This window comes from Acartia tonsa, chromosome 15, assembly GCF_053477335.1.
Source record: "Acartia tonsa isolate MP-2025a chromosome 15, ASM5347733v1, whole genome shotgun sequence".
NCBI classification, from domain to species: domain Eukaryota; kingdom Metazoa; phylum Arthropoda; class Copepoda; order Calanoida; family Acartiidae; genus Acartia; species Acartia tonsa.
Window position 1 is genome coordinate 26,348,023 of NC_137274.1, and position 18,175 is coordinate 26,366,197.

General features: G+C 41.7%; 1 protein-coding gene across 1 annotated transcript; it reads right to left on the minus strand.

Moving 5' to 3' along the window:
* Positions 1-923: 923 nt before the first annotated feature.
* Positions 924-17,974, minus strand: LOC145307044 (uncharacterized). Its single transcript, XM_080149384.1, has 8 exons — positions 17,888-17,974; positions 17,147-17,236; positions 6,118-6,195; positions 4,901-4,975; positions 4,587-4,646; positions 4,293-4,327; positions 1,623-1,758; positions 924-1,022 (listed from the first exon to the last, which is right to left on the minus strand). Exons 1-8 carry the CDS (start codon positions 17,969-17,971, stop codon positions 924-926), a joined length of 657 nt encoding a protein of 218 aa, XP_080005510.1. The 5' UTR covers positions 17,972-17,974.
* Between the last annotated feature and the right edge of the window lie 201 nt (positions 17,975-18,175).

Here is an 18,175-nt window from a genome sequence, read left to right on the forward strand (position 1 = left end):
GAAAAATTGTTAAAAATATTTAGACTATACATAATTTAATGTTTTCCTATTACACAATCAAAAGATTTATATCGGATATCGAGATCATTATTTACTAATTGATACACCCACCACCAGTGTCTTCCTGTTCTAAGGATCATCTTATTCAGGCACTTTGACCCAACATTAATTAACAAATATTATACTGAATACAACTGTGCATTACTAATACTACAACTCTCTAAAACCATTTGAGGACCCCTCAAGTTGTGTTTCCAAAATACATTATTCCTCACTAGTTCTGATTGCCTGTTATGTTAATTGCACTAAAATAAGCTGAAAAATATATTTTTAGTCATTTGGTCCAACATTTTTAAAACTTAATTGTAACCTTTTCAGTTGTCAAAAAGCAATTGTGTCAATGAATTTTAGTGGTACTGTAGCAAATGTAAAAATAGAAGTTTTAAGGCACTTTTTATATCAAATTTAGCAAAATTTTGTCATGATTCTAAATAACTAAGTAATTCCAACTATGTATCAAATTTTTGTATCAAATGTATCACTTGCTTCGCGATCACTTTAAGTCCTCCATCTTGCAAAATCTTTGTTAAGGGAGACAAGTTATGCCCTTCATCGAACAAATTTTCACAAAAGGTAAGCTACTTATGTCCTTCCTAGGAAGGTGACTTCTGTCCTAATTAAGGAATGACTTTGTTTTCTTTCCATGATCCTATATTTTTAGTAGCAAGCAACCCTATAATTCCAAATTCTGTCTGTGCTATTCATAAATTTTTTCACACATCTTAGATGTTGTTGGTCATATTATATATGAATAGGGTATTTAAGGACAAGAGGTAAAAATTCATTATTTGATGACAAAATCTAAATTTGTTAACCTACTATGTATTATTCATACAGAGGATGGAATAATAAACCAACCTTAGTTATAGAATCTGAGTTACAAAAAAATTATAAAGACTGAAATATAAAAAACATATAATTTGATTGTTTCCTGTCTGCTGAGTATACTCTACATATTCATTCTAAAACAAACAAAAAAGATATTGAACATTGCGATTAAATATAAATATATACTAATAGCAATGCCTGTAAAGGCCTCTAGGGGCCTTTTAGAAGTGGTTTAATTAATTTTAAAAAAAGATAGTTATAAACCTTCCTGGGACATATGAAAAGCTACCCTGTTAAGGAGAAACATATTGGTCCAGAGGTTTGCAAGATCCTTCAGTACACACAAACATCCTGTTGCTTTATTATATAGTTTAGTGGCTATGCCCCTGGAGGCATCTATGGGCAATTGAGAAGAAGGAGTAGAATTTTGAACCCAATTATTATATAAGATTTAAAAAGAAAAAAGTAAAAAAGATTTTTTTGGGGGGGAGATTTTTATTGAGATGAGTTTACTTAAAGAAAAAATATAAATTTTTTTTAGGTAGGGGAGATTTTTTTGCTGGGCGATTTCTCTTTGAAGGGTACCCTACCCCAAAATAGTTATAAACCTTCCCAGGACCAATAAGAAGCATTCTGTAAAGGAGAATCAAATCAGCTCAGCTTATAGCAAATTCCTTTGATACAAACAGACAAACATCCTGTTACTTTATTACAAGGAATCAAAAGATTTTTACCCAATCAAAACTAGCATTCATCCAGTACTTGGTGGTAATCATGAGGTCGTTTGTGAAATCCCAGGCAGGCAAAAAAACATCAAGAACCAAGAACATCAAATTTGCCCCAGTCAACAATTGCAATAGCTTCAGCAAACTAAAATTATTTACAAAGATTTCTTTTCCTGTAGTATAATAAGTTTAGCCAACTAACAAAATTAAAAAATACTTCTTGACAATAATAAATTTAATTGTTTTTAACCTATCTTACATATTTAACCCTTTACAGCCAATTTTTTTTAAATGGGTAATAGAACATAAACATGTTTATGGTAATACATTGATGTATATATAAATAATTGATTTTTTAATGAATTTTGATAGATGAAATCAAAAGAAATTTTACTCTATACTAGAATACAATATTTAAGATGCAAAACACTCTAAAAGCTAAGAATTTTACCCCAAAATAAAAAAATAACCTTCTGGTCTGTAAAAACTTTCTCAGTCCATAGTAAAAAATAAACTTTAAAATCCCCCAAAATAGTGATTTTGAGGCCTATACATATTTTTAGCTCTTCAGTATGATGCTACTAGTGTCATTGTATATTTTCTCAGTCCATAGTAAAAAATAAACTTTAAAATCCCCCAAAATAGTGATTTTGAGGCCTATACATTAGGGTGGGTTCATATCGGAATTAGACAAAGCGGGGATATGCAACAGATAAAATTAACCTTGAAAACATTTCTGACCGAAAAAGAATTTTAAAAAATTGAGTTTTAGAACACGACCACTTAAAAATATAATTCATTACTTATTAGTATGCAAAGACGACATTCGAACTATTTTTTTTAATCAGAACTATGGCTTCATGGTGCTCTCTGGAAAGGCCTTGAGGAGCTGAATCAGGAACTTTTGTCTGTTTCAAAATATCTCGTTCCTAGCCTTAGAAATCACTAAAAAACCAAAATTTTTAAAGGTTTATTGAGAATTGTCCAATTTGTAGAGGTTTTTTAGATTTTCTCAGGCTAGGAACGAGATTTTTTTAAACGGACAAAAGTTCCTGACTCAGCTCCTCAAGGCATTTCCAGGGAGCACCATGAAGCCATAGTTCTGATGCAATAAATTTTTGACTCCCATTTACAAATAGCTATACAATTGAATGTCTGGTCGTCAGCGGTTTTAAGACTTAGGATAAATTTTAAATCATCCAGAGGTGTATTATATCTATATAAATTGAGTGCAGATCCCCGCTTTGGCCTCAGAAAAAAAATGTCCAAAATCGACCCACCCTACTATACATATTTTTAACTCTTCAGTATGATGCTACTGGTGTCATTGTATATTTTTGATATACCCTTAAAAAAGGCTAAAAACAGTTTCAGTAGCAATACAATAAAATAATTTCTTAGCAGCTATTTAAAATTACAAGCTAAACATTCAGAAAAAATTTTTAAAAGATTTAAATAAGAAGGCGATAGAAATATTTAAAAAGAAAAAGAAAGCAAAATTAAAGATTAGTTTTGACAACAATGTTTTAAAGGGCGAATATAGGTTCGATATGATATGAGCTTATATGAAAGGTGCCATTTCATACTTTTAGAATATCTATGCCAAATTTAAAAATATCCTTAAGTAGATTTTGCAATTTTCTGTTTCAATTGAACATATGATAAATCAGATTGCCGACAAACCGTTGATTTTAGCCCTTTACAAGACTTTTTTTTGAATATTTTGCTTAAGTTTGATTGACTATTACAATGGCACGCAACTTAAATGATAATTTAAATGTTTATTATTTTAGATTATATACTATTTAATTCAATTTTTAAAAAGCATAAAAATAATTTGCGTAAAAATGCGTCAGTAGTATTGACTAGGGTAAATAATACATCTTAAAGTTTATTTTCTGTACAAAGATCATTGATTAATTCCCAATAATATATATACCCTCAAGTACGCATTTTAACACACACACACACGAACCTTACACAAACACAAAAAAACAGGGATTTGAAATCATTCTTCCTCCAAGAAAATTATATTGATTATTTTTTTTTACTTTTTACATTATTTGATGTTTTTTTTAACTTTTAAATATTTTGCTTTATATATTTTGTATGAAGGTAGAAGGAGGGTATATTTACCCCTGATGAATTGGTTTCCACGTTATTACGACTATCATTTAACGAAAGCTTTTTAATTCAACCTTGCTAAAAAGCCTTGTGTGATGCTAGGGTGCTTGAGTTCTTAGGGAACCACACGTATTACATAATATTATCTTCAGATAGACAGGTTTTAAGCTATAAACAGACTTATACAATTGGATATGTCAATATCTTTAAGTTATTTATAATCTATGGAATTGCACGGTTTTTTTGAGCCCATATCATATTCAACCTATATTCGCCCTTTAATGAAAGAACTCATTTTGTGAAATACTTATCATAATATCATTGAATAAAGTTTATTCGAATGTTTTTCTGCATAGCATTGAAAAAGTTAAGAAAAATTAAATAACCATAAAAAAGATTCATGTTTATAACAAAGTTAGGAAAATAAAATTAAATTTAGTCCCTCTATACAAACTCATAAATAGTAAACACATTACTGAAGTACAGACAGAAACAACCCAAAATTACAAAAAAAATTCTTAAAATTATTTTTGTTTTGTTTTTATAAATGCTTACCATGGACATCTTTTTGTGAGGAATCCTTCCTTAGCCTAAAATAATTATAAACAATTAAGGAAAATTATTGTAATTAAGATTTATACTTTTATTGATTGCATGCATGCAAACCTTTTCTTTAGGAATAGATTGCAGTCATTTTGAGAAATTTTAAAGAAAATATGTGATTTTTTTGTATCAAGCAAATCAAATAATATTAGCTTTAAGGTTGCTAAATAATTTAAAAGCATTTTTACATGGAGTATAAAAAGTATTAATTTTTAGGATATGTTTGGGAACAAAAAAAATATTTACCATATCAACATCATTACCATCTTCAGTTCCACAATCTGAGCTGCTAGATTTTTCATCTTTCTAAAATGTGAACATCATAACTATAAGTTTAAAATAGATTTTTCAAATTAAATTTTGGATATTTGGTATACTTGTGGCAATCTTTCAGCAGTTAGTGTGGTGTATTTCTTACAGGCTTCCTTTCAATATATTTTTGTATGAAACACAAATCTGTTTTTCATTCAAAAACATGGTTGATGTACAAATGTTAAATAAAAATATTTTTAAGTTTCCATAAATGAAATTAAATCTTTATCTATTATAGATAATACTACCTTCAAAAATGTAACTTGCTCCTCTGCAGTACTGAATGCTGCAGAAACATTGTTTATTTCACCATGGTTCTCCAACTAATAACAGATCAAGTTAAATAAAATATGAAATATTTGGCAATTCAAAAAGACTGTGCTTGCTGAGCACTATGATAGAAGCCCACATTTACCTTATTAGAGCGGGATTCTCATTTTTAAGTGATCATAAAGAGCATCCACCCCGTGTAGAGGGATGTGATACTGGATATAAGGTTGTTATTTTTGGGGGGGTGGGACACCCTCAACCCTCCCATCCCCAAAACAATAGCTTAAAACGACAGTACCAATAGTTATATTATCGGAAAAGTAAAACCCAATTGGTTCTGCAATTACTTTTGGGTTACATAAGAAATGGGAAACACATTTTTAATTTTTAAAATTTTTTGGGAGGGTTGGGGGTGTCCTATCTTCCAATAAAATACCTTAAAACCCCCACAGGACCAGTAGGTATATTACAAGTTCAGTTCAGAGGTTACCAAGATCTTAAGTTTCAGACGGACAGACAAACATCAAGCTACTTTGTATTATTGATGTCCTGCATCTGACATAGCAGCAGTAGGAACCATCTTTAGCGCAGTGTTAGTCCAAGACCTGAACCTATCAGCTATCAGACTAAGAGTGGGTGCCCAATATTTTAAGCCACGATTGAAGCATCAATTCATGTTAATTTTTTTGGCCAAGGTGCAAAGGAACACTTTTATATCCGCTTTTTAACACACCAAATCCATTTAATAAAGTAAAAGGATGTTTTTTATTCTGTTTTCTCTTTAAATCTAAAATAAAAAAAATAGGTTATCAAATTTAACTCCCCCCTCCGCAAGTGCCCATAGAGGCCTCTAGTGTATATTTATAAAGAAAAAACGTGAACTGGCTGATGGCAGAAGCCCAAAGGGGACCAATGGTATACAGAACCAAAGCCCATAGACCCTTTTCCAATCCAAACTGTAGCTCCATAGTTATTGTTCGAATTAGAACATGCCATTTTTTTAGATTCTGTAAACTTTTACTTCAAGATTTTTGTTTACTAACTAAACTCTAAAGCACACAAAAGGCTTTTTAAACCTAACCTAACTATAAAGGGAAGTAAATAAAAATGTTGTTTTTTTACAAAGTTAAACCTTCACCCTCCATTCTTTATGTTTATTTTTGTAATTTTTTAAACTTAAAAAATCAGAACTTACATCTTCCACATAAACAGAGTTTCTTTCAACAGTTTCAATTTCATGTCCAATATCTTCAGTGTCTGATTCTTTTCTTTCCTATAAAATAAAAAACATAAGAAAAATGCTATAAAATGAATTAGAAATGTTTTAGACACCTGTAAAACATATCTCCATCTTAAAGGTTGTGCATAAAAATGCATCTCTTTTATAACAAATAACACAAATGGTGTGTTAATGGTAGAAAAATACCACGTACACTGTTAAAACGACGTTGCTACAAAAGATCTTTAGAGAAGGTCTAATTTACAAAGAGTCAAATGCTACAAAAGGTAAAATTTGCAAAAGGTCTTATGCTACAAAAGATCCTAATGTTACAAAAGATCTAATGCTACAAAATAGCCTCAATACTTTTACATGGGTTACAGGTGGGTATGGTTAAGTTATAGAGGGCCAAGCGCCTGCATCTAGACAGGTTAGGGGGTTAAGTGCCGGTGGCAAGGCAGAGCCGGGGGTGAAGCACTGTGGCCATGTTAAAGGTGTGAAGATGACTAATTGAAAATTCGTGGATTTTACAACAAAAAAGTGGTTGGGAGATTTATTTAATTTCCCTTTTTGCGAATCTTAAGTGTGAGGTTATGTTTCTCTAGTAAATTTTAAGAGGCTTAATTGTAATAAGGCTATTGAGATTGGACCTTTTGTAGGATTGTAGCATTGTAAACTTTCTTTATTTATGCATCATCCACCACAAACCATTTTACCACAAAAGGCAGGATTTTTTATAACTGGGGAATTTTATTAGCAAATCTACTCTATATTTCAAAATGTCCTCACGTCTGTCTGACTGAAAAGTTTTGGTGAAACGCGATTTTGGCAGCTCCTATATAGGCTCTTCAGGGAATATACTAACTCAGGGATCTAAAGGATAAGACAATGGCCGATAAATTGAATTACATCCCACAAAAATACCCCACTGCACTGTAGATTAAAATTTGTAGGTAAAATAATACAACCAATCATAATTCAGTGAAAGTCCCCAAGGTTGTTAAGCCAACGAATAAGAAAACGTTATTGTAAAATTTTGGAGACTAGTGTAATAAACAGCCCATTGTCCACTCTCTCTCTCTCTGATACCCACTAGTCTTGTGGTGGTTTCGAGATATTTTCTTGGTGGATGGGCCTCTCCAACCCATCCCCCAAAAAGAAAAATACCCCACTCAAGAAAAACATTGCCACCCCCAAATATTTTTTTACGAATTACAAAAGTTTACAATTTATATGTTTAACCTAGGTTTAATTTAGGTTAATATTTTGATAAAATTTCTATAGCTTTAAGAATGACTCTATGTAGGAGGGGGGACTTCCAATTCCTTCTTGGGGCGAAGCCACTATTTAAGTATAAAACATCCATGACATAATAAATTTTAAAAAAGACGTCCAACGCGGTCAGAATACTTTTCCATAGTACAACTGTTTTTTTTTTCAAGGGCTGAAATTTCTTGCCTATTTAAAAAAAAAATATTTAGTTAAAAATCTGTGTCAACCTAATTTAAAAGGAATGAGTCTACTTCATCATTCCGAAATATGTTTCAAGTTTCAAGGGGGAAGGTTTGAATTTTTGTGACGTGTCTATAGAAGCACAGCTGCTCTATAACTAGTATTTTTTTTCTAAATTGCAACTGCATTTTGACTAACAAATTTACATTCTACAATTTAACAAAGGTTCAAGTTTTCTAATATACAATTTTTCTCTGGCTAATCTTACCCAAGGATTATCGCTTTTAATTTGTTCAAAAGGAATAAATTGTAAATGACTGAAATTATGGCCACTTTCTGAAAAATGTTGGCCAACTGCTGTGATTGAGTTAGGTGAAATTGAATTTTTAGAGATTCAGAGATTACATTCTCTGAGTCACAAGTCAAATAAGATAAAATTGGAATAGTTTCACGTGTCATATCATTTATTTACCCCCAAAAGCTCAAGTTGATTTAGTTACAAGATGTAATGTGGTATCCGCCTAGGATGAATGGCAGACACCAGAGTTCAAAATGACTACGGCAGTGTGAACAGACGTGGACACCTATACTATAGAGAAGCTACGCTTCTCTAGCAATCACTAAATAATAAACAGCATCTATTCAGTTGTTCCTTTATTGAAGGTCTAAGGATTACTAAAGTTATATACAACAAACAATAGCTACAAAGATAGGAATAAATAATCATAAATAAAAGCAATATAATACATATACAATAGTCAGTTTGGGCAATAATGATCCCCCATCCCTGGGAAGGGTGGGGGGAATTAACAATACAGCTTAACCATAATAAGGCTGTCAGATTCAATCATTAATTTTAGGCATAGGGAGGGGGTCGGCAGACCCCTTCCCCAGGACTCGGGGGAGGGCCTTTGGCCCTTCCCCGAACCCCGGTCAGGGGTGCCATAGGCATGGCTCACGGTTGCCGAATACCACAACTCTCCCCTCGGAAGGCTGGGAGGGGGTCTCCCTGCCAGACTTCCGACAGTGGTTGAGGCCTTCGGCCCGCTCCTTAGGGCTAAGATATATACAAATGATAAAGATTCAATGGAATCCTAGTGGTGATTTTCAGGGCTGATGGGCTCCCAACGTGGGATAGAAAGTAGAGGCTGGCTTTGGTTGGACACGTAGCTCGGCGCTGGCAGGTGTCAGGTTGGCGTGGGGCACAGCTGCTGCGGGGCCGGTCAGCAGCGGGGCATTCTGGTTGTTGTTGGCAGCGGCTGGGGCACTGGCTGCCAAGTTGACCATCTGAGCGGCAGCCTGGCCTCCCGAGGGGCCGCGGGGCCTCCCAGAGGGCGGTCCAGGCCTGCCTGGGCGGTCATGCCCGCTATCGGCTGATTGCATGGACATCATTTCCTCGGCGGCTTCCCGGCCGATGGGAATGACATCCCAGTCTACTGAAAAGTCCCGGGACTTGGCATGGGTGAGCCGGGCTCTGGCCAAGGCCTTCCTGTACAAGGTTGGATGGTACAGGAACACTTGTGACATCGCATTCATGGCGGCCCGTACACCTCCTTGTGCGGCTGCCAGGGAAATGATGGTCAGATCCCCCAGCAGTTTGAGGATCAACAACAGCAAACACAGTATGGCTGCGCCATCTCCCCACTCGTGAATAGCTTGTCTGAACCCAGCCCAGACATCCAGGGCGGCCTCTCCTTCCTCCGCCAGTCGGTTGATATTGTAGGACACGGTCCCATGGTCTCCGGTGGCCGAACAGCTACCTTGCTGAACGCATGAGCCATAGGACAGGCCGGTCAGCATGGCGGCTTTATACGCTGGGAACGCTAGCAGCTGCTGCCAGTCGTTCAGCTCAGCCTGCGAATACAAGCCTCCCGAACTAAAGTCATCCAAGGGTTCTGTCAGCAGCTGCTTGGGCGTATCCAGCGGGGGTGGCCTCTTCTTAGGTGCGGGGGTTAGCTCTATCCAGCCTTCCTCCGCGTGCACAGTCAGGGGGTAGGTGGAGGAGCAGGGAATCTTGGTGGCGTGGCCGCTATACACCCGTGTCACGGCGTCTACAAATCCTGTGGGTTCCACTGGTACTTTGTCCCAACATTCATTGCTTTCACGGACAACATATTTGTTGCGTTGGCAGGTAAGCTGGAGCAGGACATCTCCCCTCAGCACAGAGAACGTGCTCCCCTGGACACGCACCGGGTGGGCCGGGTCTAGTTGCTGGAGCTTCCAGCAGTTGGCCGCTACTTCTTCTGCCGCTGTGCTTTTCATGCGTGTCTCCAGGGTAAATCCAATGTAGCCTGCATGTATCTGGGCCTGCAGGGGGACATCCACATCCCTGGCCGATACTCTGGGCAGCGCTGCCGCGGCCGGGTCAGCTGCCACGAACAATGCTGGGTGGTTGGTGGCATGGGCCTCAAAGTCGCAGTTCACTATTGAGGTGGGGGTGGTCATGTTGATGAAGAACTGGGCTTGATGGTCAACCAGGAACGCATCCATCACTAGGCTAGGCTGGAGGCTGCGGATCAGCCTCAAGGGGCAATCTCTCCCCAGGTGGTCCCACACGTAGGTTGCTTCCCCAGTGATGCAAGACAGCTCAGAATGGGGACATTCTAGGGTCAGGTGGTCAGATTGGGACTCCACCCGTCCATCCTCTACTACGTAGGTCTCTTCCTTGACCAGCAGCCGTCGTTCCTGGAGCACTAATTCATTGCGGTACAGCTGGCCCTCGAAGTGGACGTCCTCCCCTTCACAACCCACCCCCTCGGGGCTGTTGACCAAGGCGCCCACCATGTCGAGGGTGAAGAACAGGGGATGGTTCAGCTGGAACGTCAGTGGCTGGGTCTTGCCTGGCAGCGTGTAGACTCGGATCTGGCCAGGTCTCGGCACGTTTCTGGATCAATCTTGGTTGGCCTCATGAGGGTGGGGACCGAGGTCACCTTGAGGTGACCCCATACCCCACACCTAAATGTCCACTGAGACACGGTGAGCTGACAACTGTATCCTGTTGTTTCCCTAATCTTGACTTGCTGCAGGACATGTACCTCATGGCCCAGGGGCACCTCCTGGTGTAGCGGTTCCGTGCTACACATCTTCTCCTTATTGTAGGCTGTGACGTGGGTGGGGTTGGCGCAGTCCCACCCTACCAGGACGTAGCTAGTTGTAGGCCACACGGCTGCCAGCAGTAGTCCCCACAGAACCATCCACCAGTGTGAGAAGCTACCAGACAGCCATCTACCTCGCGCACGTGGCTGGGGATCTTCGGCTCGGGTCACGGCTGCTTCTTGGGGCTGGACACGGCTGGGCTGCTCCTGGCTAGATACAAATTTCCATTGAGCGTTATCTTTGTGTTTCCGGGGCACCCCGATACCCTCCCCAATGACAGACTGACAGGCGACTGGCGCCTGCCTGGGTGTCGGCTCCCCTAGCCCCAAGGGGTCCCTTCCCTTGTCCATGGCATGCCCAGTGGCATGGGGCTGAAGTGCGTGTGGCACAGGCTCGCCCTGACTCACGTCCCTCCCCTGCCCTAGGAACTCAGGTGCATGTGGCACAGGCAAGTCCTTATATCCCCAAATTTCAATCTCCCCAGCCTCTGGTGCAGGAGGCACAGGCAAGGTTGGGGGTTTACAATAATTTGGATACAATACATTTGTTAAAGTTAACTTATCCTGGCTCGACTGGAAGTGCTGGGCAGCTGGGTTCCCTCGGCTGGCAGGGGGCGCTGGATGGTGTATGGCTGGGCTCTCCCTACAGGCTGGTGGGGCTGGCTGACTGGGGGTGACGGGTGTCACCCCTTCCTCTGGGACTGCTGGCTCGTTCCAGGATCCAGGTATCTCGGTGGCGGCGACGGTTGTCGCCCCAGGCACCAGGGTGGGGGCGCTGGATAGCACCCCCCAGTCATCGCAGGTGGCGGCGCCGGGTGGCGCCCCATACATCGACTCTGATGCGCTGGCTAGCGCCTCCTGCCTCTCTCGTTCAACGGCCGCCAGGGCCTCCCCGTACACCGTCTCAGTGACGCTGGGTAGCGCCCCTCCACTCTTGCTGGGTAGGCTCGGTCGGGCAGGCCCCATCATGTTTAGGCTGCACACCCCTCCTCAACTAAACTTTATATTAAAAAAATGTCCCAAACATTCGGACAATTGGGCGTTCATATAGGACCTAGTGGTAGTAAGAATCAGTTGAGAACAAAATCCTAGCCGTTCCTTCTTGCCAGATATGGCCATTTTAAGATTTTAGTCAAATTACACTAAATAACCTGATACAAACTTCACTCTTCTTTGAATGTTTTAGTGTAATTGTAATAGGAGAGCCTCAAAATAGAGTAGCTTTGCTCCTCTGACCAAACTGACTGCCTTGAGTTCCTAACAGGAGGTGCCTTATTGTGTTAACACAAGTTGGGATTTGAACCCATTCCCAAAACTATCCAATGTGGAATAGATGTATATTACAGCATGACAACAGTAATTTGTCTATAAGGCTTGGGCAATGGATGCCCCTCTGGATACCCTCTGCTAATCCTGGCTGTTATTGGTGATCAGCAGGGTCAGCTCCTTGTTGGACTTGTACCTTGGAATCCCCAAAGCCAGGCCTCTGCACAAGAAGTTTGGCCTGGATTTGACTACCATCTCTGTCCTCGGGGTTAGTTTGAAGTGTCTGGGCCTTCCCCAGGCTTGGCAGGGCTGGGGCCACTGGCTTAATGGGAGTGGTGGCAACCATGGCTACTCTCCCAACTGATCTATACCATCAGCTTGGGTCCATCAAACAGTAACTGTCAACTAAATCAGAAAGAATCCTACCAGGTTCAGGGTATGGTTCAAGATGCACACCAGCATCTTGCATTCTAAGCATATGCGGCCCACCACCTGCAGCTATCCTTCCATGGCAGCTGTGCTGATCTGGGATTGGTAGGAGAGCATCTCATCTTAGCTCTACCCTGATCTTGATCCTTCAGGAGATCATGGTGGTGTGCTTCTTGAACTATGCCCTAAACCTGGGAGGGTTCTTTTTGAGGGAGTTGGGGGGACACAGTTACTGTTTGATGGAGATGATGGTATGGTTCAATTGGGAGAGTAGCCATAGTTGCCCCTACTCCCATTAAGCCATTGGCCCCAGCCTTGCCAATCCTGGGGAAGGCCCAGAACCCCTCCCAACACCAGTGACTGAAGGCAAGATTCACTCTAGCTGTACAATCAACTGTCTAGCCAAGGCAGCTCTCAGGAGGCCACTGTCAACCACAGCCATTGTCCACATTTGTACAGAGCTGACCGATGACCAGGTTATGGGTAGTTTGGAGTTGCTGGCCATTGCCATCAAAGTAGGGGCCCCTAAGAAGGTGAAACTGGAAAATTGGACAGGGGCTATTCTAAGTTGTACACCACCATGGTGTTCAAGGTGCCTCAAGGAGGTGCAAATTGGATAGGGTTTGGTTTACACATCAAACTGCCACCAAGGACAGAGATGGTGGTCAAGACCAGACCAAAATTCCATAGCAAAGGCCTGGCTGTGGGGAACCCACAGGTACAATAAGGAGCTGACCCTGCTGATCACCATTAACAGCCAGGATTAGCAGAGGGTATCCAAAGGGACATCTATTGCCCAAGCCCAATATACAAATTACTGTCATCATGCTGTAATATACAGCTATTCCATGTTGGATAGTTTTTGGAATGGGTTCGAATCCCTACTTGTGATAACACATTAAGGCACTTCCTGTTTGGAACTCAAGGCAGTCAGTTTGGTCAGAAGAGCAAAGCTACTCTATTTTGAGGCTCTCCTATTACAATTACACTAAAACATTCAAAGAAGAGTGAAGTTTGTATCAGGTTATTTAGTGTAATTTGACTAAAATCTTAAAATGGCAATATCTGGCAAGAAGGAACGGCTAGGATTTTGTTCTCAACTGATTCTAACTACCACTAGGTCCTATTTGAACGCCCAATTGTCCGAATGTTTGGGACATTTTTTTAATATAAAGTTCGGTTGAGGAGGGGTGTGGCTGAAGGGCTGGGGCCTCAGAACTTCTGGCTCGGCAATGTTGTTGGGCTGCACAAACTCCGGCCCCAGGTGGTTGGGTTCAGCCGCGCCTCCCATTACGTTGATTCTAGCTGGGACGGTTCCAAACTGCGGCATTCCGTCGGCTCGGCCCGCTGCGTTGGGGGCGGCTGCTTGCTGCGGTGGTGCTGGGGGCGCGCTCCCTTCCATGTTGGCTACTCTGCTGGGCTTTCCTGGGGGAGCGCCCTTGTCTGCAGTGCGCCTCCGGCCGGCTACCTGGTCCCAGTCGGCTCTGCACTCGGCCGCCGTATGGCCAGCATAGTGGCAACGCTCGCACTTGGCAGGACGGTCACGGCGTGGCTGGGTGCGTCTCTCCTCTAGGCTGACTTCCATAGGCGTCGGACAGTCTCGGGCTCGGTGGCCTTTCCCTTGGCAGCGGTAACAGCAGCCTGAAGTCTTGTCATCTGGGGCGACCTTCCCCATCTGGTGGAGACCCGGAGCCAAGGCTCCAATCTCCATTGGCTCCGACTCGTCGTAGTTGGGCAACTGGACGCTGGCTGATCCCGTGAGCCCGTCGGTGGCGTCCACTAGGCACACACCCTCCTTCAGCTGCTTGGTAATCATTGTGACGGTGAACATGGCTCGCCTCGTGTACTCAGGTACAGAGGCGATCTCATGACTCATCATTTCACGTTTCACATTAGCGTTACGAATGCCACGATTTAATTCATCTATCAATAACTCGAGGTCCTCATGGCTGTAGGCCTCCCTATACAAGGCACACTTTGTGGATATGTATGCTTGTATAGGTTCTGTCGAGTGTTGCCTGTAATCCCTGAAGGCTTGCTTCAAAGTCTGGGATTCAAAGGCTGGACAAAATAACATTTCACACTCGGCCTTGACTTGTTCTTATGTCAAGGCTTGGCCTGCCTCGCCAAACAGATGAGAAGCCATTTCCGCCGCTTGCCCCACCAGTGACAGTAAAAGGGCGTTGCGGCGGTGTCATGGGGCGGCACGCGGTAAGCCGCCCATGACATCTCGAGTCTGCGGATGTGGGAACTCCAGGATTGCTTGGGCGGTCCTCTATACTCCGGCAGGTTACTCAGCATCAGCTTGCGGTACTCAGCTGGAGCCGGCTGGGGGTCATCCTGGAGCCATCCTTGGGCTTGGTCGCCTCCTGGCGCTTGCGGCTGCTCCATCGGGTCAACGGTTCAGCGGCGGGACACAAAGTTATAAGTCAATAGTATAAATGGTTTACACTTGAGGCTTTCTAGCCTAGCAGCCAACACTGTTTATCACTAGGTTGGTAGTTTAACTACAAAGGTATAACTTAGATGTACTTGTCACTAGTTTTTTTCTGGGTTTGTAGAGTAGGCTGGTAGGGGTAGATAGCTGTTGAGGGTCTGAACTGCTGTCAGGAACTGATTGGGTTTTCCTTTATCACACTATAGATAGGAGGGAGAAGCTTGTAATTCTTGTTTTCTAAAAATATCTCTGTTAGATGCTATGGAGTAGCTCCGCTCCTGTGTGTGTGTGTGTGTGTGTGTGTGTGTGTGTGCGTGAAATATCCCTTCCTTGCAACGCGCTTACGCACCGTCAAATTCGCGCACACAGGTAAAACGCGCACTTATCCCTCAACTTGCTCTCTCATTGGTCCGCTTTGTCCGTTGAATTTTGTGATATGTCCCGAACTCTGCTGCGCGACCTGTAAATGGCGCTCTGTTCTCCCGGTCGCTATCTCCACACCGTGGGCAGACTTAGTCAAGTGTGGGTAGGAGGGGGGAAGCGCGTGAGGGGACGGGGTAAAGCCGTCCGTTCCCCCTGTGGGGAAGGGGGGAGTGCTGTGGGTTTGAGGTAACTGTGTGGTGAGGTAATGGTGCCCTTTCTCCTTAATCCTGGGCTTATTGTTATGTCACCTTGATTGTATTTTCTTCAATGGATGGTGGGCCCCTCCCTTTCTTCTGGAATAAGGGGTGTATTTGTTGTGCTGGAGGCTTGGGTGGTTAGATTGTTTATCAATGCATTGTTATATTACATCTAGATTCTATTTTTGGCCTTATCACAATACATAACAGATTTGCTTACCAAGCCTGTTCTATTTTTAGTTTTATCACAATACACAACAAATTGTTTACCAATCCTTGCTCATAAATCTATTGTTCAGCCATCACACTAGGGTGGTAATCCCTACAATGTGATATAATATCTGCTTTTCTAGATGGGTGGCTGCGCTGTAGCCTCTCAGGATACTTGGAGTTGACGTAGTTTTCCTCTGCTTGGTACACTACACTCGTATGTTGGCTCGCAGCTCGCAGCTATTTGGCGTGTTTCAGCCTGTCGGCGGCAGGGAATGTCCCGTCCTGCAGCGCCGTATATCCGAATCCGGCTGGTGGCGGCAGGGAATGTCCCGTCCTGCGGCGCCGCTGGTTCGAATCCTTGGCTTGTTTCAGTCTGTCGGCGGCAGGGAATGTCCCGTCCTGCAGCGCCGTGTATCCGAATCCGGCTGGTGGCGGCAGGGAATGTCCCGTCCTGCAGCGCCACTGGTTCGAATCCTGCTATCTCTTGCAGCAAATGTTGGCCTATTTTCAGCCGTTTACACTTAGTTGGCCTGTTTCAGCCCGTCCGCAGGCCTGTTTCAGCCCTTGAGCGCTCAATTCTCCGTTAGATGTCGGCGCTTCTCGCGGTTCTCCGTCAAGTTTCGCTGTTTCGCTTCCACAACTGCCGGATGCAGAGTTAGACCTTGCTATCCAGGGTGGGTAATTCAGGTTGCTTGTGTCAGTTTTGCCAGTTTCACTGCTGGGAGTACCTTAGCCTCAGCTGCGCGTCTGCTCTACACTTGTGGTTTGCCGTAATCTCACACAGCTGTCACCAAAAGTTGTGGTATCCGCCTAGGATGAATGGCAGACACCAGAGTTCAAAATGACTACGGCAGTGTGAACAGACGTGGACACCTATACTATAGAGAAGCTACGCTTCTCTAGCAATCACTAAATAATAAACAGCATCTATTCAGTTGTTCCTTTATTGAAGGTCTAAGGATTACTAAAGTTATATACAACAAACAATAGCTACACAGATAGGAATAAATAATCATAAATAAAAGCAATATAATACATATACAATAGTCAGTTTGGGCAATAATGATCCCCCATCCCTGGGAAGGGTGGGGGGAATTAACAATACAGCTTAACCATAATAAGGCTGTCAGATTCAATCATTAATTTTAGGCATAGGGAGGGGGTCGGCAGACCCCTTCCCCAGGACTCGGGGGAGGGCCTTTGGCCCTTCCCCGAACCCCGGTCAGGGGTGCCATAGGCATGGCTCACGGTTGCCGAATACCACAGTAACACCCAACCAACACAATCAGGTTCTTTGCCACTAAAAATATCTTTATTTATTTTAGGAATAAGGTATAGTTAATAAGTAAAATCTAAAATAATGTTTAGGGGGATGGGGGGGAAGGTGGAAGGTGTTGCCCCAAACGACAGCTAAAAATCAATTATAGGTTTTGGGAATTTATTTATGAATTAATTTCATTGTTTGTATAAGCTGATAAAAATGTATTGTATACCTGTACACATTCAACTTGCTCTTCTGATGGTTTTAATACCAACTCATTAGATGATTCATCTGCGACATCTGCCTCCTTGGACAACAATTTCTGAAGAAAAAAAAACAATTATGTTGATATACAACCTACAGAAAATTTAAATTTTGGTCAAGAATAAGGAGACAAAGCCCAAATTGTGTTAAAATTGTGTCAAAAATGATTTCTGTGACATAATAAAAATGAAAATCCATAATTTTTTTAGAGGTTTTCTTTCCCACTTCTCCTCTCATCTCCCTCATTTTATTACGTCACATGGATCATTTTTGACACAATTTTAACACAATTTGGGCTTTGTCGAAAAGAATATTTATAAAATTTTCCATCATTGATTTAAACCAATCCAGTGGATTAGAACTGGTTCTCAGCCATACTGAAAAATTATGTATAGCATCGTTCTTGGGGACAAAATCTCTTGGGGGACATCTCTTTAGGAAAACTCTCAAGGATTTTTATCTTTCTATAAGTACAGTTGTCGGTGTACCTTTTTAAATAGCGAGAATGGGGTGGAATTTATCTGATTTTTGGAATAATGATTCCTATAACAACAAGGTACACTATAATAAGCAAGGTAACTCAATAATTAAGTCCTATAAATTTATACTCTGATTATTAAGTTCTGACACTGTTTGTGTTTGTTTGTCCTACAGTCTGATTTAGGAGCTTAGCATCAATGACTATTGGCATCCTTGTTTGATAGTTTACCTGTACAGATTTCCCATCTAATCTTTCTTTTAGCTCCAGTACCACTGGCATCATCTGAGTGGATCCACCAGGATCCTTATCCATCTGCAAATATTAATATTCATCTTAAAAAATAGTAGAATGTCCGTCCTATTCAGGCTGTTTAATCCCAATTTTTATCATTGAGGCCTTTAAACAGTATTCTGTTTCTCGTATTCATTCGAAACCGATTTATATCCGGTGGATTATAACTGGTTCTCAGCCATATGAAAAAATATGTCTAGCATCGTATTTTATCCAGTTTTCTAT